Source organism: Ambystoma mexicanum, chromosome 6p (genome assembly GCF_040938575.1).
Source record: "Ambystoma mexicanum isolate Mex_15411 chromosome 6p, UKY_AmexF1_1, whole genome shotgun sequence".
Taxonomy (NCBI): Eukaryota; Metazoa; Chordata; class Amphibia; order Caudata; family Ambystomatidae; genus Ambystoma; species Ambystoma mexicanum.
The window spans coordinates 95,564,586-95,588,989 of record NC_090935.1 but is presented as its reverse complement, the minus strand read 5'-3'; the positions used below and the strand labels follow the sequence as shown (position 1 = coordinate 95,588,989).

General features: G+C 51.0%; 1 protein-coding gene across 1 annotated transcript in view; it reads left to right on the top strand.

Moving 5' to 3' along the window:
- The window catches only part of NPR2 (natriuretic peptide receptor 2), a 558,288-nt gene that overhangs the window by 357,172 nt on the left and 176,712 nt on the right, over nucleotides 1–24,404 (top strand). Inside the window, exons 9-11 of the mRNA XM_069626775.1 lie at nucleotides 7,012–7,086; nucleotides 7,179–7,256; nucleotides 11,559–11,663. Coding sequence (XP_069482876.1) covers nucleotides 7,012–7,086; nucleotides 7,179–7,256; nucleotides 11,559–11,663 — 258 coding nt within the window. The remainder of the gene's footprint in view (nucleotides 1–7,011; nucleotides 7,087–7,178; nucleotides 7,257–11,558; nucleotides 11,664–24,404) is intronic.

The following is a 24,404-nucleotide window of genomic DNA, read 5'->3' as shown; positions in this document are numbered from 1 at the left end:
CCGTCCCCTCTGAGTCGCAGAAATCAGCAAACTCATGGGAGCGTCCACTACAGGTCCAAAACTGAGGATTTGTACAACATGAATGGGTTGCCTCGCCATGCGGTCAAGTCCTCAGACCTCAAACAAACTGACAGCAGACACGCCACCTTGGCGACCACCAAAGAATTGAAAGCAGAAGGGAGACCAAGAGACTCGTCATCAAATGCCTCGACTACATCGCCATTAACAAATCAGAGTCTCCATACATCGGGCAATGCCACTCAACCAGGCACATCCAGAGAACAAGCTCGAGATCTACCTGTCACGAGCCTAAGCAGCTCATCGAACCTACCTACAAAAACGACCCAGCTTCCCCCAATGAAACAACGGTGCGCCTGGCTGCCAAAAACGTTCTCGAGCTATGCCAAGAAATAGCAATTTGCGACATGCAGCAAAGGTTTCCGAACGTCGGCTACACCAACATCTATCAAGCCCTCCGTCGCTAGACTGAATATGCAGTCGTGGAGCACTCGAGGATACCAACATCTAATGAAAAGGGGTGGTGTTAACCTAAGCAACTTTGACATTCTGAGACATGGTTACCCGAAAAACCCCACTTGGACGGTTTTGATATAGAAATCTCACCAGCAAAAAAAGTCGACTAGGATGCCCCTCTGCAAGGCTACTACTCGCAGTCCCTTCGGGCAGCGTAGTTACCATCCAAAAGACATTAGCCTTTTCATTACACCATTTGGCAGTGTTGACAACTTCGACTTCGAACATCTCTGACCTCAATACCAACACTCCACTCAGGCGATTCCAGTAGCATCATCATTGCATATTGGAACCCACAAAAATTTCGGGCTCGAAGTTTCTAAAGACCATCGAAAAAGAACTCGACGACATTTATGCAGAAAAGGAAGTGACGCATATCATCACCTGTGGGGATCTAAACGCCAAGTGCACGAAATTACTGGCCTGCAAGAAGCAACTAAAAACACCAGCTGAAAAGAGAGGCGCGTGCTGGTTTGAGATGATGGAGTCTCGTGGCTGTCACAATATCGCCCAGGCCTTCCCAACCTGGATCACCATCCAACATGGGAAAGAGAAAGCTCTATGGCAAAAATTGATTACATCTTTGTGTCAGAAAGCATGATGAAGTTGGTTACCTCTTTTGAAGTTATTAGAACTGCTGCAAGTGACCACAATCTGCTGAAAGTGACTCGGGTCACACCGACACACCCGACTCCACCTCTGTCTCTATCGACCGAATGTAACATCCAAGGTAATCGCCTGAAGCTTACAGCCAACAGAGTCAAAGCTCTAACGATAAATTACCAAAGAAAGCTGGTCCATAACAAATCCAGTCTCCCAGCTGAACCAGATTACTAGACCCTCCTGAGTCCCTACAAGATAGCGACCCAATTTTCAAGAAGGACAACAGGACAGAGCCACAAAACTATCGACCGATCGCCCTTCTTGACACTATTGGGAAAATGTTCGGTATGCTCTTACTTCAGCAATTTCAAGAATGGTCAAAGACCGCCCCTAGCGACGACCCCTTCCAGGCAGGTTTCCCAAAAAATTCTGGAACAGCAGTTAACATCATGCTGCTCAGCATCTTAAAAAACAAAATTCAGGAAGGGCCCTCAAGGTTGTATCTAGCGTTCATAGACCTCACTCAGGCCTTTGACAAAGTCGATAGATCTTTGCTATGGGAAAAACTTCAGGCTGGCAACTGTCCAAAAAAACTCCTCGAACCAATAAAAGCCCTCCACTCTGCAACATCAATGACGGTGAAACTCAACAAAAACTGACTTTTATCAGCCGAAATTCCAACGAGCAAAGGGGTAAAATCAAGGGTGCCCTTTAGCTCCAGAACTTTGTATGGCTTTCATAGGGGACTACAAAGACTCAACTTCCTCCGTCAGAGCATTTCCACCGAATATTGGTGGAACGCTAGTCCCCTGAAAACTATATGCGGACGACATTACTCTGCTGGACCAAACCGCGATTGGCTTACAACGCCAACTGTCAAACCTGTCAGACTACATCAGACGAAACAAGCTGGAAATCAACAGAAACAAAACGAAGATCATGATTATAGAGAGAAAGGCAAAAAGATCTAAGACGCTGCACTGGCAACTGGAAAATGTCGAAATAGAAACAGTCTCCGAATTTAAATACTTATGATATGATATGATATGTTATTTGTAACGTGCCTAAACACACGTGTTTCAAGGCGCGGCGAGGCATGGAGGGGGGAACAAAGGGGAGACAGACAACAATCCTACTAGGCCAGGTGACATTCAGATCGCGCAAGTGCAAGGGAGGAGGGAAGGGAAAAGTGCAATGGGGAAGGGAGAGGGGAAAGTGTCGTACAGGGTTGGTAGAATACAGGATAGATAATAAGGGCCCACTGGTGGCAAGTGCAAGGTAAGTGCAGACAAGTGCTGGGAAGGGGGGCTGTAGGGATACAGAGACAATCCCGCAGTGCAGGGGTTGCCAGGGAGGCAGTGCAGGGGAGAGTGGCTGGAGAGTAACTTGGGGGTAATGCTCGACAGCTCCCGATCAGAACTGAACATGCAAAGGCACATCTGGACCAAAGCACGCTCCCTGACGACACAAGCGTGAATGATGGATAAGAAATTCGGACGCTTCTCCTTGATGCCACTAATCAAGTTCTACAAAGTAAAAGTCGCCCCCTCCCTGATCTACGGCGCAGAGGCTATGCCAATGATACCGGAAAGAATCTGGCAACAAATTGAGGGTTACTTTTGGAGAGCGGTGATGTCCTTCCCTAAATCAACTTCCCTGCCTTCGTCAGCAGAGAGCTCTGCCTCATCTCACTAAAGGCAACAGTTGATAACAGCAGCATGTCACTCTTCAGAAAAACCCTGCTACCGGATGCAGCTCTATATAAACTGATAAACAAAGAAACTAAGAAAGGAGGCTAAAAAATGATGACAACATGGGCATCTAGAAAAAGGGACCAACTTGAGCTAATTGCTTGCACAGAGGATGACTTGATCCGAAATCCACTCAGAGTCAAAAAGAAATGAGAGGAGCTAGACTGGATCGCAACGCTTGAGAAAGCCAGGAAGAACAAACTCTTAAGCCATCTGCCATTGCACTCAATGAAAGCAAATGACACCGCGGAAATTTACAAAAGATTTCCTAACAGACCCTTAAGGCAGATCTTGGTGAGAGCGAGACTAAATTTGCTCTCGACTAATGCAATTCTACATTTAAGAGGACTCTCGAGCTCCACCATCTGTAGGCTCTGCAAAAAGACAAACCAGATTGAATCAGTCGGCCATCTACTAATGTCTTGCCCCGAACTACGAGAAACGAGACAGGCATACCTTGCATCAGTCCTAGATGTATGGTGGCCGCGTCTGATAAGTGGTCAAAAAACTGCATGGTCAATTGCGACTGCAAAAATTCTACAAATCGCTCTAACACAGATTAAAATACAAAGACGACAAGAAACACTCCCAACCGAATAACAAGTTCAAACATCAGTTACTGAAAACTCAGAATGTGCCTTGTAAAACCAAGTAACCTTGGTAAACACAAGTAATAATAAAAAAATAAAAAATTAAAAAGAGAATTTCTAAGTTGCTGTTCTTGGTCACTGGTTGGAGGACGTCACGCAACAGCTGCGGTTGATGAGCAGAAGGCGGAACAGGTTACTGCTGCTTGGAGACCTCAGACAGAGGTGCTTGGGTTCCAAACATTCTGAGGTCCTGCTTTGAGTCTCCAGCCCCTCCACACGTTTCAGGTTGCTCTGGATACGGCTGCATACATTGGGAAATGGATGGGATGTGAATCGATTAATTATGCGAGGCGTTGGGCAACAGCGGGAATGCGGTGGATCCCTGAGGGACTCCACAGGTGAGGCTTAAGATGTTGGAACAAGATGGCCACCGTCTTACTTGTGTTTCTACATTTAAAGGAAACACTTCACCTATTTCAGGACCATTTCAGATACACACAGCACTATATGCAAAGAATGTGATCGGTGGAATTCATCTTTAATGCAGGCAGGACTGTGGGCAAGGTTCCACACCACTGTTTCTACCCTGTCTGTGCCATTGCTGAAGGGGACCAGACTTGTCCAAATCAGCCAGGTGCTTCCACTAACAGGAACAGTCCATCACAAACTAATAGGCCAGGTCTCCTCTGCATGTAAACACAAGCATCCTCAAACATGTTTCGGTCTTATTGGGCCTCATCAGTGAGCTGAAGCTTGGTTTCCTATAGCGTAGAAAGCAATAAACTATACATTTGGACATACCCTCTCTCAAGTAGAGAGACAAATTATAAGCAAAATATATGAGTGAAAGGTTTAGAATTATCCTTACTGATGGCAGCTTTCTGGGCAACCTTCAACACCACTGTTCTTTAGTCCATCTGTGCCATTGGAGAAGGGTACCAGCCATATGCAAATCAGCCAGGTACTTCCACCAATGGGAGCAGTGCATAACTGATAGGCCCCATCCTCTCCTCATGAAAGCACAAGCAACACTAGGCATGCTTCGACGTTATTGGTCCTCATCAGTGACTGAACCATTGTTCTCTATGGTGCCGTGAGTAAAGGGTCCACGCCAGGGCATACCATCTCACATAGCAGAGCTCTCTGTCACACCCTCTTGTTGGTGGTGTGTTCCTCTTACGCACCGCGTAATGCGTTGCCCTCTGTCAATCACTCTTGCTTGTGCTGTGTTTTTCCTTTGCACCTCATAGTGCAGTGATATCTACCAGGCACCCTATTCCCTAGGACCTCACTGTGTTGCAGGATACCTTAAGGTGTGTGCCAGCCTCCGCAGTGTCTGGGAGCCCAAGAAAAGGACTCACCTTGACCCTTGAGACCCTGAGTGGAACTCACAGCTCCTGAAAGCCTGTACAGCCAACATCTGTTTATTTTCAATGCTGACCCGCTGTGAGATGTGATCTGAGCATGTTCACAATGGAGCAAATCTCTAGGACCTGTCGGTATTCATCACTCTCTAAACTGCCGCTTGTCATACAACTCAGTTCACCGCTGCACCACACCAGCCACAGTGCGTTGTTGCCTCGGCTTAAACCAACGAAGTACAGCTGTCTTGCATTGCTCAAGTCACCGTTCGAAGCACCAGCGTCTTCATCGCCGCTCCTGTAAATTGATCGACTACACCCTGGTGTGAACCTCGACCTCTGAGCCTCCACATCGAACCATCTTGCATGTGTATCCTGGTACCCGCTCGACCGCCATCGAACCTCGATCATCAACCAAACCAGGTGACCGGCCCATCTGCAAAACTCGAGTAGATGCACCTAGACTGTAGCTATCGTCTCTTCGACTGTGACTCGACTTTAGCTTGCCGCTAGACCATAGCTACTGCCACATCCGCAAACTGACGAGAACTGCATAGGATGCCGAGGTGAATGGTTTGACGCTGTCAAACCCCAAATACATTTGGGGTGGTATTACTGACTGATATCTGCCCTCTGGCCCATCTATGGGCCCTAGAGACTGGCTCGGTCATTTGAATCCCTTTTTGCAAGCTCAAGACATATTCTTTTGAAAATTGTGGTGTTTTTACTGCCTTTTCTCCCCCGTTTCATCACCCAGTGCGCTGCATCTATTCTATCTTTGTATACTCTGTTATCCTTCTACAGGGGTGTTTTTTTTAGTTTGGGCTATTAATTGGCACTTGTGCCACCCATAAGCCAAAACTATCGAATTAGAGAACAGCGAGGTAGAAATGCCATATGAGGGGCACACAGCGTGTGGGCGTTGTTTGGTTATTTGCCCACCCATTGACTGCCCATGTCCCTATTAATCCGCATGGCCAGTTCCTGCCCCTCCATGCCCAAAACACCTCTTCATGAGAACTCTTTGAGCTCACTTTAATGAAGCCTTGCCATCAAACTTTACATAGAAAGAGCCTGCCAGTGGTTTTATTTTTCGGAGTCAGCGTTAATGACTTAAATGGAGCTGGCTGTAAACCTGCCATGGGGTAATAGAAATGCCTTAACAAGATCTGCCTTCTTCCACCCAATTTATAAGCACTATGCGTACCTAGGAAACTGGAGTCCTGTTAAAAACACACATTGCCAAAGCCAAGAGTTTTGGCTTGTGTATAAGTATTAGGCATTTGCCAGGCACTGCTATTACACGTCTATATTTTGGCATGCGCTGTTATCATTGGCCAGTTAATAACGTTACAGCAGTGCCTGGCAAGTGCCTTTCCCATGTCTACACAAAAGCCCAATATGTTGGCATTGCCAATGCTTGTTTTACACTGTTTTCTATTTGTTATTATATATTTTCATAGCACCTTGATTGGGCATTCCTTTATTTTGGACTGTTACACTTCGCTGTTTAGGTTTCCACTGAAACATATTCACCCCACTCTTAAGAGCATAGACTTCCCTTGGACCACGTTACCACAAAAGGAGTGGGAGGTATATCTCTTAACTGTGCCTGTTTTACCTTTGTGATTGTGTTGGCTCTTTGTAGAAGTGTGAGAGCTGAGTGGGCACTTTAGCCTCTCCTCATCCTTGTACTCCCACAGGGCAGAAGTCAATTGCCTCAACTCCCCCTGTGTGTGTTCCCATTGCAGCTCTCTTTCTCACTGCATCTGGGTTGGTGCAATGCTCTCCCTTTGGATTTCCCATAATAGGAATCCCATTGCAGTGCACTCGTTGCACTCTCTGGGTTAGTGCTGTGCTCTACCTTTGGATTTCCAATTGCAGTGCACTAATTGCACTCTCTGGGTTGGCCCTGTGCTCTCCCTTTGGATTTCCCATTGCAGTGCACTCGTTGCACTCTCTGGGTTGGCGCTGTGCTCTCCCTTTGGATTTCCCATTGCAGTGCACTTGTTGCACTTCTGGGTTGGCGCTGTGCTCCTGCTTTGCATTTCCCATTGCAGTGCACTCGTTGCACTCTCTGGGATGGCGCTGCGAGTGCTCATACTTGCGTTCTCTTGGTTGGTGCTGTTTCTCCATGCCTGTGTTTCCTTAATGTGTTTCTGTCTGTCCTAGAGAGGCTCCAGCTATGGCTCCTTGATGACTGCCCATGGAAAGTACCAGATCTTTGCCAACACTGGTCATTTCAAGGTGTGTTATGGTCTTCTCCAATTTCCCAAGCCTTGCCAGCCCCTCTCCCCGGTGTCTTTATAATCAAACATCTGTATCTTCTCTTCCTCCAGGGCAATGTGGTGGCCATTAAACACGTCAACAAGAAGAGGATCGAGCTGACCCGACAGGTCCTCTTTGAGCTGAAGCACGTGGGTATCTGCATCTCCGCATCCATTCGCGTCATTGTAATGCCGCCATTTCATTGGCGGCTAAGATTTGTTTTCCCGCAACATTATATGTGGTAACACCTTTTGGTTTGCAATTGAGAACCACGGCCCATACGCTCCCTCACTAATCACCCTATGGAAGTTGCTGTTTTGCTGGGTGCCCTGATGGTTGCATTAGATTTTAATTGTCCTGGAGTCGCTTTCCCATGCAGTTGGCTGTGGATATTTTCCTCAGTCATGGAGATGGCTTTGGGTGATTTCCATGAGGGCAGAGCAAGCATGGATGGGTCTTTAGACCATGAGTGTCAGCATGGATGGTTTGCACGGCCAAGCCTAAGGCTATGGATGGTTCGGTCCCTTTTCCTCTCTGCCTCTCCCTTAGCTTGCTAGTGGCTCTTCTGTGAGGCCTTTCCTCTGATATTCCCTCCGCCCACCACTGGATGACTCTTTCTTGCCACTCTCCTGATCTAGGGGGAGAAGCCCCCATTTCCTACCCTTGCATACCTACATTCCCAGTCCAGGGGAAGGAACCTGCCCCCCTACCCCTCCATTCATGGGCGTGACTGTGAACGGTTGCGATGATCATGGAAAGGACTGTGGATGCTAATGATGGTTATTGGTGTGACCATAGCTACTTGGATGACCATTGATTGAAGCATGTTTGATGAACATATGTGTAGACCTGGGTTGCTTTGCAGGCTATGGGTTCCTAGTACATGGATCGGACAGTGGATCATTTCCATGAGAACGAATATGACTATTGATGGTTACACTGACCATGGACTGCACCATGTATGACTTGGTGACTGCAGTTGTGGCCATTTCTATGTCTATGACAAAGGATGTGATCAGGGATAGTTTACATGCCAATGGCTTGGACTATGTTTAGGTTGACGTGCATGGATGTGGCAGTCAGGCGTGTTCTTGACTACAGATGGAACTGTGGAGGGTCTTCGGGTCATGGATGGGATCACAGTGGCTTGGATGACAATGAGTGCTCCAATGGACGGTCCCTATGACATTTGATGCTTGCCATGACTATGGATGTTGCTATTGATGGTTCATAAGACCTTACATTTGACAGATTCTCGTTTCTATGTCCTCTCGTTGCCCTCAATGACCTGTATGGATGATTTTGAGGGTAACTGTATGAGCATTGATTATTTATTTGCACAAAGATGTTCTTCAAGACCATTGATGCACCACCAATGATGTCCACGAGCCTGGATGAGGGTTTCAATGGTTCATATAACCATTGATCAACCCGTGGGGTATTTTCAGAAGTTTGTAGGGGATTTTACATCATCAAAATCATCGATCCATGTCCATAAGGTGCTTCTAGGTATGTTCTGTGGAACTTGAGGTGGTCACGAGTTCTTTGGCCACTCGTAGGGCCATGACATATTTTGATGATCTCCAGTGTTACTATGGATCATCTCATGGACTGTGAAGAGTTTCCATGTGTATCATGTCAGTCTACATGGCTTTCATAACAGATGACGGGCAACCGATTATTTTGAGAATCTTATTTGTGACTGTGGAGCTTATTGGTGACTGTGGAGCGTATTGGTGACTGTGGAGCTTATTTGAGATTGTGGAGCTTATTGGTGGCTGTGTTTGTGGAGCGTATTTGCGCCACTGTTCCAGAAACCTACCTGTGGGCGAGCCTGAGTCTCAAAAGTCACAGAAAGTGTAGTTGCAAAGCCAACGGGCGAGTAATAGTTCGAGAAGAAATGCACTTTAAAAGATTGGAGGTGGGTAAAAGCAGATTAGGGGTACACTCCAAATCCCACCACACTAGGGGGATCCTTGGCTAGAACTCCACTGATTATAACCAGGCATGGGAGAGTTAAGGAGTGGGATTTACACCCATACAATCCCAAAGATGGGAGGGGGGTGGAAACAGGCATGCAAGTTCCCACAGCAAGCGCTGATTTTCTGAGGGAACCTCAGAATCCCTGAGCCCATTTACCTCTGTTGTTGGTCTGGGCTCATGGGTTGCCATGGGTGCAGGGGCTGGTTTCTGCTTCGGGATTGGGTCTGGCTAGATGACGGTTCTGCTCTCCAATCATGGACAGTCTCTTGCCACACATCTTTCCAGCAACAGACATCTCCTGAATTGAATGTCGACTGGCACAAGACAAACCCAACCCACAGGTCCGCCTTGGATGCAGACACCTCCCCTTTGGCAGGGACTGCGAACCAGAGCCCAGGAAAGAGCTGGAAAAGCAAGAAGTAGGCCAACAGAGAAGCTGACCACAGTACAGGGCAAAATGTATAGCATTGCCATTTTGAGTATATGGCACTAAAAATGGCATTATGTAGTAACGCTAAACAGAGTATGTGGTAAAAACAAAAACACAGTAGAAAGACATCCGATACCAAGAACCTGCCCAGGACACATCAAAAAATGTAGCAAAAAGTGGTACAAAAGAAAAAGCAAAGGGGTGCAAAGCACCATGGCAGCACTTCTCTGTAAGGTGATGTGTGTTACAGTAAAACCACAAAGGAAGCTCTCAAGGAGGACTGCCCCCCCCTGCATGGGTAGCCATGTGGGCTGACTAGAGCCCCCCCAAAAGAGAGCAAGGGAGGTCATCTACCTGCAGAAGTAAGGACGGGGTTTAGGCACTGGCGAACGGAGGCCCCAGCATCCCCTGCGGTGCGGGCTGGCCCATGCTGCCTATGCCCAGTGAGGGGGCGAGCAGTGGCGGTGGGGGGCACCTGTGGCCCCAGCAGTGCAGGGGACCCATTCTGCCTATGCCCAGCGAGGGTCGAGCAGTAGCAGTGGGGGGGCCCTCAGCAGGGCTTGCAGCGGGACCCCGACATTTTGTGTTCCCTAAGACACATGAGATTGGGGCAGGCTTCCACACCGGCCTATACCTGGTGGTAGCAAGTGTCTGTTTCACCTTATCTTCCCACCAAGACCACAGTCTAGAAGTCCAGGAGCAGCGCTGGGAGAGCAATCCTTTGGGGGAAGGGCACAGTATAAATAGCTATTAGATAACATTACAGAGAAAAGGCTCCATGCACTATGTTTCCATGTCCTTCCCACTCTCCCCCTCCCTTCCTTATCTATGTCTTAGCTCTTGCACTATCTGAAATGTCGTCAGTCCTAGTACGATAGTCGCTTGTTTTGTTCCTCCCCTCCCTTTCTACAACCCTCTTCCTCACCTTTTGTTTTTCTCCGGCTGTACAGGAAATGTCGTCAGGCCTAGTACGGTAGTCGCCTGTCTGTTTCCATTTCCTTCCCACTCTCCCCCTCCTTTCCTTATCTGTGTCTAAGCTCTTGCGCTATCTGAACTGTCGCTAGCCCGAGTATGATAGTTAATTTCACATGCTTATTTTTAATGGCCCGTAAGAATGTCATTGTATTTTCCCTTGTTCGCTCCCTTGCCTTGTAGCGCTTTGAAACACATTGTGCATAGGCGCTATATAAATAAACATATCATATGCTCGTTGAGGTCATGGTCACACTGGCATGTGAAGCAAAGTTCTGCAGGCACAATAACACATGGATCATGGGAAGGCTCCTGATACTGTTTCCCAGCCCTTCTGGCCTTGGTCAGGAGGTTGGGGTTTGCTTTGGCTGTCCAATCCCGGATTCAGCAGAAAACGCCATGAGAGACCGGAATTGCTTCAAATGGAAGCCAATGTAGACCCTCCTCCTCTGTGTACATTGGTTTGACCTTTGTGTCCCCAGCAAACTGCACAACATTTCTTAGGATATCCAATGATGCTGACACGTGGGAGATAATCATAAATAACCTTATCCCAATCCCATTAAGTGGGAGGTTTGTATTTTGTATTTATTTAAGAGCATGGTGTCATTTCGAACAGAAATGACTTACAAAGTAAGCAATAACAGAGATCAGAGACAGTCACAAGATAAGTGCCTTTACATCAGAGCTGCATACTGTTGGATCGTGTCTATAGAGATGGCGCATTGGCGCGGCTCAAGGTGCACACCGTATACCACTAATCACGTCTGTAGGGAAGGACATTATGGGAGTTCAGACAGAACGATGCTGCTTTGAGAACAAGGCTCTGAAGGAATGATCAGATGGGATGCAAATGGGATGCAGAGAGGGGGCATGCTTTAATGATGAGACCTACTGCGCGGTGTTCAGGGTTCCTTGGTTCTGCATGCTAAAGCTGAAGAGGGGTTCCTCCGGGGACATCATTAAGCACAACACGTAGACCTTGATGGCGATGAAAGGAATGAGCTGTTCTTTCTCATTAGTGTCTCAATGTATTTTATTTTCTCTGAATGTGGTCTTCTTACAGATGAGAGACGTGCAATTCAATCACCTCACCAGGTTCATCGGGGCCTGCATCGATCCTCCAAACATCTGCATCGTGACGGAGTACTGCCCCCGCGGGAGCCTGCAGGTAGGAGGAGAGTGATGGCATGCTGAGGTAGGATGGATGCTGGGCAACCACGGGGACTCTGGGGCGGGGCACCTTTTGAGCAACTGCCAGGTTGCAGAGGCCAGAAATGACAGGTCCAACATCAAATCGTCAAATACTTCATCCGAACAATTCATCAACAGATGGTGAATATTGAAAACAGACAAGACACCTGTCTCCAGTCATCAACCATAAACCTATGTTGGGTAATCAAAATGCATAGCCAATGAAACCTTGATAACTGATGGGTTCAGTCTCCATGAGCTGGAGACCCTGATACTACAACAAGGGTTTGGGTTGAGGCATCGTCTGGTGCAGACACTTAGGGTGATCATTCTTTCTACGGCTATATACCTCCCTTTATAAATCGAATCATGTTTAGGAAGTAATTCCAGGCATTATTCTTACCAGACTCAGTGCTACTCATTTTGTCATCCTCCGCAGGGGACCATGTCTCTTCTTTCTCTGTTCATGTTTTACATATTACTGCTTTGCTTACATGCGCTACTGTCTATCCCCTGTATCATGATTGTATAAACTGTATTTCATCTGTATAAACTGTATCATGTAACCGTCATTCTTCACCTAACCGGCCACCCTGGGTCAGGCGCGCTATATAAATAAAATAAACAAACAAATAAACCAACAAACTCTTCCACGGATGCGTAGGGCCATAGAAATATCTCACCTGAACGGATACAGCCATCGGGGGTTGGAATCTAGTATCGGCCAGTACTGTAAGGCCGGTTCCACCAGCGGTGCTACCGCACGGAGCTGGGTCGAAGAATCAGATGGGTAGCTTGTTAGACGGCTGACATAAAAACCAGGCCTGGTTTTAATTCGAATGAGTTGGTGGATTCTAGCTAAATTCCACAGGTTCTCTATTCTGTGTTCCAGAGTTGCTTCGGCCACTGCATATAAAGTAGGAGGCATCACTTCTGGTGTAAACTTTAGGCATTTCAGCATTAGTTATAGCTTGAGATGTGATACCTTATAGAGCAGGGGTCTGCAACCTGCAGCCCTCCAGATGTTCTGAACAGCGACTCCCATGATCCTTCACTATGGACTATGCTGGCTAGGACCAGTGGGAGTTGTAGTTGAACATATAGAGTCTGTTCAGTCGTGTGGGATCTCATCGCGCAGCCCTTCGCTTACAGACTGCACCCATAGAGTGTTTTCATACTTTGAAACAAAAGAATGTGTGATGGGGAACTCCACACAATACGTATGGTTAAGAAACACACCAAAATAAAGTAAGAAGTGACATTTGATTCAACAAAATAAAACATTATGGCAATGATTAAAAATAAATAAAAAGGAAAATTGTCAAGAGCTACCAGGCAACTAAACTATAAAAAGGGACCAATCAAATCACTTGTCTTCAAATGTTTAAAATAAGTCTTCTAATCAGGAAATCATTGTACATTGACTGCAAATTTGCCTTATACAGTTATATATAATACCACCTGAAAAAGAGAATCTGGGGACTCTGTGAAACCCTAGATTGCAGGTAGGTGACATGCCCACCTGCATTTAGTTGCAAAAGTCCCCTCTGTGCAGTTTTTAACTTTTCATCTGCCTTTATACTTTACTTTGCCACTACGACTGGTAACGATTGCGGGAGACATTTACAATGGATTCCTATGGAATCCACCTCCATTTGCCAGGTGGTAATTCCAGGAGGATTTCATAGCAGTCCATCGCATTACTGCAAGCATGAAAAACCTTGCCAGGGGGTTGGTGTAGATGCATTGGTTAGGTGAAGTAGGAACAACAGGTAAAATGTGCTCTGCTCCCCAACTCCATGTGACTAATTGTGAAAAATCCCGTGGATTGGTAAAAATGGCGCAAAACTGTTCAGACACTTTTACTGCCATTTTTACTGATCCGGAAAGGCAACTCCCTGGTCTCCTACTATCGCATGGCAGCTTTCTGGCAGCTGATTGGATATACGGCCAATGAAGAGGGAGCGGCACGTAAAATGATTGGACGTCATGCAGGAAGGCCTCAGCCAGTAGTCTGACCCCTACGGCGCATGCGTTGGGAAGGTCATGGGCGTTGCCCCTGCGGCGTGTCATCCCTGAGGGATTTCAATGTCCTCACAGCATGAGGCAGTCTGAGGCCTGGAACCCCGCGGACCCGGAGTCCCGTGCTATGAACGGGCTCTGATCTCAGTAGCCTCGTTTGAGATCCGTCATGGCGGCCGCCATTAATTCGTGTGCACTGCTCCTGCTGCCTCAGCTTGTTTCCCTCACATCTGCCTCACTCTAAAATGTGGCATATTTTCCCAGAGACCTTCCATTGTGTCCCGCTCAGCGATGAGTTGTCACTAAATGGACTTAAGCAACAAACCATGGTATGAAGGCTAAGAAGACAGACAGGGATGGCGGGAAGTCTGCGTCTCTATGGTCTGTGGTGTGATCGTTGAGACTATAGGGCTGTGGTGTCAGTAGCTGCCATTGGTGGTTATGCACCTATAGAGTGGGCGTGGGCGCTTATAGCCGGAGCCAATGGCTGGGTGGTTTATAGCCACACTCTGCAGTGAGATGTGGGGAGGACGGCACTGGAGCCTAGTAAGACTCATGAAGGTTCCACTCAAAATACCGTTCAATTACAAGAGGGACTTGACGCCCCGCCTCCCCACCAACCCCCCCCCCCGTAATTAGGCTGGGGAGTGTTGGGGGTCTCTGGGTGCCCCCACGCGTGCCCGTGAGCCCCTCCACCCACAGACTCAGACCAGACACGTCTGTGTGCTTCGGGCTCCCCGGTCGCTCTGACGCGGCCGGGAACGCCCCGTTTATTTAAGGCGCACGCGGCGACGTGCAATGTCACGTCGCCGCGTGCGCGTCTCCCTCACGGGGCAACGCCACACTCCTCCTTTTTCCGGGAGGAACAACAACAACAGATACTTCCAAAAATTGCACTGCACACAACATAACAATTGCAAACTCAGAGCCCATGCCCCTTTAATGTCAGCCTCCCGATTCCCCTTACTCCGGACCACAGACAATCGGCCCCAGCACATAGTCTCCGAGATAGGCAGGTCTCCATCGCCCAGCCCTCTGGGGGTACCTCCCGCCTACCTCACCCGCAGGAGTCCCAGCTGCTCCAGTGCCTCGTTCTGGCGACCCCACGAGTTCCCCCCGGGGGGTATCTTCATCCGGGAGGACAGTCTCATCCGGGTCAGGCAGGAGCTCAGCTCGAGAGTCCCCCAGTTTCTTAAAGAAGCTCACATTCCGAGTGACAGCCGACTTCCCGTCCGAGGCCGTTACCATCGATCCCTTTACTGCCACCACGTCCAGCGGCTCCGGTTCATATGGGAGCGAGAGCTTTCCGTGGGGATGCCGATTCCTGATCAGCACTTCGTCGCCCGGTTCCAGCCGCTGCGGACGAAGACCCCGCCGTATGTTCTCTTGATGTGTCCTTGCCTGTCGCTCCGCTTCCACCCGTTGGTCATCTATTACGCCGGGTTCCTTTTCATGTACCTCCGGGAGGAGACCTCGGGGGCACCTTCGGAACAGGACTTCAGCCGGGGCCACCCCCGTTGAGGCGTGTGGGGTGGTGCGGTACACTCTCAAGAACTGGTATAGCGCCCGCTGGAGGGGCTGGCCCTGTCCCTGGGCTATCCGGAATGTTTTGTTCAATGTCCTCATCAGCCTCTCCGCGTCCCCGTTCGCACGGGGCCACAGCGGGGACACCTTCCGGTGCGCCACTCCACAGCTCTCCAGAAATTCCGAGAACCTAGCGCTCTGGAATGGGACCCATTATCCGAGCACAGAGTCACGGGAAACCCATGGGTGGCAAAGATTTTCTCCACAGCGCCCACCACGTGCTCAAATGCCACCGACTCGACGAATTCCACCTCAGGGTATCGGGAGTATTCATCCACAATGGCCAGGAAGTGAGTGCCTACGGCCGTGGATCCGAAGTCCGCATGTACGACCTCCCACGGCCGGGTCCCTCGTGGCATTACTTCGATTTCAGGCTCCCGCTGGACTGGGGAGGCCGCCTGGCACCACACACAGGCCGCTACGAATTCGTCCACCTTTTTCTCTAGCTCGGGAAACCACACCTTCATCCTCAGTCTCGCCTTCGTCTTGGCGGCCCCTTGGTGTCCCTGGTGTGCCAGGTTGATGACTTCATGGATCTTGGAGCCCGGCACCACCAGGCGATCGCCCCGCAGCAGCAGGCCCGACTCCGTGAAGGACAGTTCGTCCTTTACCTTCCAGAGTTGCTCGAGGGTCACTTTAGCTTCTTGAGTGCGCCCTGCCACCAATTCCAGCACGGACTTCCAGGACCCCGACCGCATCGAGCTCCTCAAGATGCGGAAACACTCGTCGTTGGCCGCAGCACTCTCCAGTTCGGGTAGCGGCATTGCGTTGGGGGTGGCACCCTCTACCACCATCCTGACGTGGTCATCGGCTTCCTCAGCACACGAGTCTTGTGCGGGTCCTCCACCGCCCACCGGGTGCCTGGACAGGTAGTCAGCAGCATTGTTGGTACCCGGCCGGTAGATTAGGGTGACGCTATACTCCAGCAGGGCCAACATCCACCTCTCGATTCTGGCTGGTGGTTTTGAAGATGATCCAGCCATGATCGGAAGCAGTGGCTTGTGGTCCGTTACCACTGTCACGGGTCTCCCCAGCACATAAAGCCGAAAATGCCGACAGCCCCACAAGACAGCCAGGGCCTCGCGTTCAATCTGCGAGTATCTCTGTTCGGTCTCGGAGAGGGCTTTGCTGGCATATGCCACTGGCCTTATCCCCCCATCTCTGCCCACTTGGCTGAGCACAGCACCGAGGCCAAACGGGCTGGCGTCCACCACAATCTCGGACTCCAGGGCGGGGTCAAAAAAAGCCACGGTATCATCTGCTGTCAGGGCGCCTTTGATGTCCTCGAACGCCGACTGTTCCAACGGGCCCCACTGCCAGGTGGTATCCTTTTTCGTCAGGGCCCTCAGAGGCTCCGACCTCGAGGCTAGATTCCTGATGAAGCGCCCACAGTATGTTACCATTCCCAGGAAGCTCCGCACATCTGACGCCGACTCAGGGGGGCGCGCGGTCCTGATGTCCTGGACCTTCCTGGGGTCCGGAGATACACCGCCCTCCTTGAAGATGAAACCAAAGAACTCAATGGTCGGGCGGAGGAACTCGCACTTGTCCCTGTGGAGAGTGAGCCCCAGCGACTGCAGCCTCTCAAGGGTCTTGGCCAGACGTCTCAGATGTTCAAGTTCCGTCCTGGCAAAGACCAGAATGTCGTCACTAATGTTTAGGACGCCCTCCAGGTCTGCGAGAGCGCCTCGGTCAAGTTCTGAAATACCTCGGCTGCTGACGACACTCCGAAACTCAGCCGCTTGTATCGGTAGAGCCCCCTGTGGGTAGTGAAGGTTGTAATATATCGGGACTCTGGGTGGAGGACAACTTGGTGGTATCCAGCTCGTAAGTCCAACTTAGAGAAGAACCGGGCCCCCTGCACTTCAGCAATGATGTCATCGATTGTCGGGGTCAGGTGTCGTTCTCTCCTGATGGCCTTGTTGGGCAGCCTCATGTCCACACAGATCCGGACGGAGTCCGGCTGTTTTGGTTTCCTCGCCACTACGATAGGGGATACCCATGGTGTGGGGCCCTCCACCTTTTCTATTATATCCAGGTTCACCAGGTTGTCTAGTTCCCTGTCCACCTGGTCCCTTAGATGAAACGGGATCCGCCTGTGTTTCAGAGCCACGGGCTGCACCGACCCATCAATGTGGAGTCTCACGGGGTCACCCTTCATTCTCCCAATCCCTTTAAAGATGTCAGCGTATTTGTCCAGCAGATCGTTGATGTCCTCTAAGTAGACTGAGTACGCGAAGCTCACTATGCCAAGAGCCTCCGCTGCCGCACAACTCAACAGGGTGTTGCTGCTCACCGGAGTCACGTAGAAGCGGGCCTTGATCTTCGTCCCGTCATGCTCCACCTTGGCGACAAACGCACCGTCCAGTGGCAGGGGCACCCGCCCACCAAATGCAAAAATGCAGGCTCTCGGCGTCGCCAGCCTCGGGGGTGGGTTGAGCGTGGCATAATGTCCTCTCGCCATTACGTTGACTGAGGCCCCCGTGTCGACCAGCACCGGGACCGGCGAGCAGTTCACCTCCACGACGCATCTCGGCTGTCTCCTGCTCCTCCCCTTGAGGACTTCCATGCTGGAGACGAAGAAGATATTCTCCTCATCCTCTTCCTCCACTTCTTCCGCCGGCGTCTCCTCTCCCGCCTGTTCCACCTGAGCTACATTGGGCGGGCGGTTTTGGCGAGGGGTCCACAGACGGGGTTGTCCCCTCGGAATCAGTACAGGCAGGGTCGCCCTGCACACCCTCGAGAAGTGGTCGGGCACCCCACAGCGTCCGCAGATCTTTCCTATTTCCATGCACTCAGACGAGTGGGGGAGGTCATAGCCGCACTTCTGGCATGACTCCACTGGCTTACCAGCTCTGTCTCTGGGAGCCCCACCGGGCCTTCGCACCCCTCTGCCGCCTCGCCAGACAGCACACACCTCTTCCGGCCTCGCTGCGCGGGATCCGGCCTCCATCTTGTTGGCACGGGCCTCTGCCACCTCATGGCACCGCCCGAGCTCCAGGATTCTGGGCAGGGTGAGTCCGGGCTCTCTCAGGACCTGTCGCCTCAGCTTGCCAGATGAACATGCCTGGATTAGCATGGTCCTCATCATATCCTCCGCATCCCCCCACGCACACCCTTGGGATAGGCGGCGTAGGCGGCCATAGAAGGTGTCGAGCGTTTCATCCTCCTTTTGTCTGGCCGAGAGCATGACGAACCTCTCATAGTCCACGTTGGCAAGGGGAATGAAATGCGCGAGGAGGGCGGCTTTGGCTTGGTCATAGGAGTTGTCCACCGGAGTTAACGACTCAAATATCTCCTGCACAGCTGCTCCGGCCGAATACAGCATCGTAGCCACCTTGCTGTCATTGTCCGTGACCTGGGCGGCCCGAAAGTACATGTCCAGCCGTCCAATCCATCTTCTCCATCGGGGGCCCAGGCTGGACGGAGGACCCGTAGCGTCAAACTCCGGAATGGGCTGCAAGGCCGCTTGCGCCCTGGCTTGGGCCATGGCCAGGGGTGGTGGTTGGTTCGGGGGAAGAGCGGCACCAACCGTGGGTGTAGGCAGCCCAGACGTCGCAGGATGTGGGGTTGGCTGTGGGGGATTCTGTTGAAACAAATCCGCCAGGCTTTCGTCCTGCGAATCCTCCGAGGCCGTGGCAGTCGCACCCTCCAGGGTGCCGAAATCACTCATGGGCCCAAGCGCACAGGCGCCCTCGTTCTAGTCCTGAGGGCCGCAACTTGCACCTCTCTCCACACTGCCACCACCCTCGTGATGATGAAAGGGTTAAAGAAGCTACCTTGAGGCGTCTCGTTCCAACGTGGATCTCAGGAGCGGGCATGCCATCACCCACGTGATGATGAAGGGGTTGAAGAGGGTCCTTGAACCAAATGTTCCAAAAATTGAGCTTCAAAAATGGAGTGGGCTGAGAAGGCCCAGCCACCTCAGTCCATCTTCCAGCTACCACACGACATTACAGACTGAAAATTGGCCAAAACATCAAAATTCAGGCATGGGCCTGCGGGTTAGGCTGCCCGCAGTCAGCTAATCCAAAAATTGGGCTTGGATGGCCTTCCGACTCCAAACCGGAGCTTTCGGAAGTTCCTCAGCCACGTGCGCAAGATGGCCGCCAGCCGCGTGTATGGTCCGCGGCCACAGCGTGAGACGAAACATCCGCGGATGTTTCGTCGTCGGAGAAAAATAATCCGGGATCGCTCTCACCGCCGGGCCCGGGCATCCAACACTCGTCGCCACTGTTGGGGGTCTCTGGGTGCCCCCACGCGTGCCCGTGAGCCCCTCCACCCACAGACTCAGACCAGACACGTCTGTGTGCTTCGGGCTCCCCGGTCGCTCTGACGCGGCCGGGAACGCCCCGTTTATTTAAGGCGCACGCGGTGAGCCCCTCCACCCACAGACTCAGACCAGACACGTCTGTGTGCTTCGGGCTCCCCGGTCGCTCTGACGCGGCCGGGAACGCCCCGTTTATTTAAGGCGCACGCGGCGACGTGCAACGTCACGTCGCCGCGCATGCCGACAGAATGGAAACATACAGACAGCCTGATGTTTCCCATTAATGAGTCTCACACGCGAATATCCACAGAATGGCCCACCATACCATCCAGTGCCAGCATGAAGGACTCATAATGACCATGCATTGAGGTTTCCAATCCATGAGTCTCACACGCCCGCCCGAGGGGTGGAAATCCACAGAATGGCCCACCATGCCATCCAGTGCCAGCATGAAGGACTCATGATGACCATGCATTGGGGTTCCCAAAGCACCTCAGTACCGTCCAGGGTCCAGCATGAAGGACTCATAATGACCGTGCATTGAGGTTCCAAAGCACACCAGTACCGTCCAGTGCCAGCATGAAGAGCTCATGATGACCATGCATTGGGGTTCCCAAAGCACCTCAGTACCGTCCAGGGTCCAGCATGAAGGACTCATAATGACCGTGCATTGAGGTTCCCAAACACCTCAGTACCATCCAGTGTCCAGCATGAAGGACTCATGGTGGCCATGCATTGAGGTTTCCAATCCATGAGTCTCACACGCCCGCCTGAGGGGTGGACATCCACAGAATGGCCCACCATGCCATCCAGTGCCAGCATGGACTAATAATGACCATGCATTGAGGTTTCCAATCCATGAGTCTCACACGCCCGCCCGAGCAGTGGAAATTCACAGAATGGCCCACCATGCCATCCAGTGCCAGCATGAAGGACTCATGATGACCATGCTTTGGGGTTCCTAAAGCACCTCAGTACCGTCCAGGGTCCAGCATGAAGGACTCATAATGACCGTGCATTGAGGTTCCAAAGCACACCAGTACCGTCCAGTGCCAGCATGAAGAGCTCATGATGACCATGCATTGGGGTTCCCAAAGCACCTCAGTACCGTCCAGGGTCCAGCATGAAGGACTCATGATGACCGTGCATTGAGGTTCCCAAACACCTCAGTACCATCCAGTGTCCAGCATGAAGGACTCATGGTGGCCATGCATTGAGGTTTCCAATCCATGAGTCTCACACGCCCGCCTGAGGGGTGGACATCCACAGAATGGCCCACCATGCCATCCAGTGCCAGCATGGACTAATAATGACCATGCATTGAGGTTTCCAATCCATGAGTCTCACACGCCCGCCCGAGCAGTGGAAATTCACAGAATGGCCCACCATGCCATCCAGTGCCAGCATGAAGGACTCATGATGACCATGCTTTGGGGTTCCTAAAGCACCTCAGTACCGTCCAGGGTCCAGCATGAAGGACTCATAATGACCGTGCATTGAGGTTCCAAAGCATGCCAGTACCGTCCAGTGCCAGCATGAAGGGCTCATGATGACCATGGATTGGGGTTCCCAAAGCACCTCAGTACCGTCCAGGGTCCAACATGAAGGACTCATGATGACCGTGCATTGAGGTTCTCAAACACCTCAGTACGATCCAGTGTCCAGCATGAAGGACTCATGGTGGCCATGCATTGAAGTTCCCAAAGCACCTCAGTACTGTCCAGGGTCCAGCATGAAGGACTCATGATGACCATGCATTGAGGTTCCCAAACACCTCAGTACTGTCCAGGGTCCAGCATGAAGGACTCATAATGACCGTGCACTGAGGTTCCCAAAGCACCACAGTACCGTGCAGTACCAGCCTGAAGGACTAATAAAGACTGTAAATTGAGGTTCCCAAAGCACCTCAGTACCGTCCAGTGTCAGCATGAAGGACTCATGATGACCATGCATTGAGGTTCCCAAAGCACCTCAGTACCGTGCAGTACCAGCCTGAAGGACTCATAAAGACTGTAAATTAAGGTTCCCAAAGCACCTCAGTACCGTCCAGTGTCAGCATGAAGGACTCATGATGACCGTGCATTGAGGTTCCCAAAGCACCTCAGTACCATCCAGTGCCAGCATGAAGAACTCATAATGACCATGCATTGAGGTTCCCAAACACCTCAGTACCATTCAGTGTCCAGCATGAAGGGCTCATGGTGGCCATGCATTGAGGTTCCCAAAGCACCTCCTTACTGTCCAGGGTCCAGCATGAAGGACTCATGATGACCATGCATTGAGGTTCCCAAACACCTCAGTACTGTCAAGGGTCCAGCATGAAGGACTCATAATGACCGTGCATTGAGGTTCCCAAAGCACCTCAGTACTGTGCAGTGTCCAGCATGAAGGACTCATGATGACCATGCATTGAGGTTCCCAAAGCACCTCAGTAACGTGCAGTACCAGCCTGAAGGACTCATAAAGACTGTGCATTGAGGTTCCCAAAGCATGTCAGTAACGTGCAGTACCAGCCTGAAGGACTCATAAAGACTGTGCATTGAGGTTCCCAAAGCACCTCAGTACCGTGCAGTGCCCAGCCTGAAGGACTCATAAAGACTGTGCATTGAGGTTCCCAACACACCTCAGTACCATACAGTACCCAGCATAAAGGACTCATGATGACCGTGCATTGAGGTTCCCAAAGCACCTCAGTACCATCCAGTACCCAGCGTGAAGGACTCATGATGAACGTTCATTGAGGTTCCCAAAGCACCTCAGTACCGTGCAGTGCCCAGCCTGAAGGACTCATAAAGACTGTGCATTGAGGTTCCCAAAGCACCTCAGTACGGTGCAGTGCCCAGCTTGAAGGACTCATGATGACCATGCATTGAGGTTCCCAAAGCACCTCAGTACCGTGCAGTGCCCAGCCTGAAGGACTCATAAAGACTGTGCATTGAGGTTCCCAAAGCACCTCAGTACTGTGCAGTGCCCAGCCTGAAGGACTCATAAAAGCTGTGCGTTGAGGTTCCCAAAGCACCTCAGTACCGTCCAGTGCCGAGCCTGAAGGAGTCATGATGACCATGCATTGAGGTTCCCAAAGCACCTCAGTACCGTGCAGTGCCCAGCCTGAAGGACTCATGATGGCCGTGCATTGAGGTTCCCAAAGCACCCCAGTTCCGTGCAGTGCCAGCATGAAGGACTCATGATGGCCATGCATTGAGGCTCCCAAAGCACCTCAGTACCGTGCAGTGCCTAGCCTGAAGGACTCATAAAGACTATGCATTGAGGTTCCCAAAGCACCTCAGTACCATCCAGTACCCAGCATGAAGGACTCATGATGACCGTGCATTGAGGTTCCCAAAGCAACTCAGTACCGTACAGTGCCAGCTAAAAGGACTCATGATGACCGTGCATTGAGGTTCCAAAGCACCTCAGTACCATGCAGTGCCAGCATGAATGACTCATGATGACCATGCATTGAGGTTCCCAAAGCACCTCAGTACTGTGCAGTGTCCAGCATGAAGGACTCCTGATGACCATGCATTGAGGTTCCCAAAGCACCTCAAAGCACCTCAGTACCGTGCAGTGCCCAGCCTGAAGGACTCATAAAGACTGCACTGAGGGTCCCAAAGCGCCTCAGTACCGTCCAGTGCCCAGCCTGAAGGACTCATGATGACCATGCCGCCATCACCACACTCCACACTGTGCGAAGTCATCGGAAATAGATTGTGCGTTTAGCCCATGGGTCACAAGCAGGTCTGTGGACGTACTGTCAGACGAGTAGTGTCGCACTCACTCTGTGCCCCCCCCTCCCCCGCCCCATATGTGGGACCTGCAACAGGTCTCCCTTCAGCCCGATGGTCTAAACCATCGCCTGGACATCGTGAGCATCCCGGCTCCTGAAAACAGCTGTGCACCCGCTTTAGGAAAGTCTAACATACTTTTGACACCCCTTGAAGCTTGTCCTGCAGGTCCCCCTTAAGAGAGCGAACTTGATCTATATCAGCGGCCCCCTTTTATGCCCCCACCTCTACGTATTATTCTGAACCAAGAGGGTATTTGTGTGGCACATGTTGCTCTGTAGAAGTAATTACCTTAGCATGGCTGTTGCCTCAACTGTGCCCTACCAGGTCCAACCACATCCGAAGACTCATTTGTGTTGCAGGAAGCCCCGGACAGGTAAACCCTTCTCATAGAAAACCACCCGGGGCTTTAGAGACTGTCGGGCTCACTGCACACAGATGCGCACATAGACACACACACACACACACACCCACACACAAGCATACACAGGCACACAAATCCTCAGACTCACAGGTGCACACAAACACACATACGCACACACACCCAAACTTAGACACACAAGCATACACATGCTCAAAAATCCTCAAACTCAAAGATGCACACACACGCACACACACACCCACAAGCATAAACAGCCACACAAATCCTCAAACTCAAAGATGCACACAGAAACACGCACACATACACATGCACCCACTCACTTACACACCCACACCCACAGGCAGGCACATGCAGCCCTCCCCCGCTCCACAAAGTCACACAGGCACAAAACGAAACACACCTCGGCAACCCTGCACTCAGTGGGGCTGTGGCAGCGGGGGATCTGAGGACAGGCCAGTTCCCAGCCTCATAGGGCACTTAGCATGCCTCCTTGCCAACCTCTATGGACTCTGTTTCCCCAACTACACTCTGCCTGGCTCACCTGTAGAAACCTGTCTCGTGCTTCAGCCAGAAGCCCTACTCTTGAGCTCTGCTTTCTTCAGTCTTTGAAGCCACTTGTATCAGCCACCTTATGAGGCCAGGTTATGCCCCCCTTATTGTCTTTGCAGCCACTTC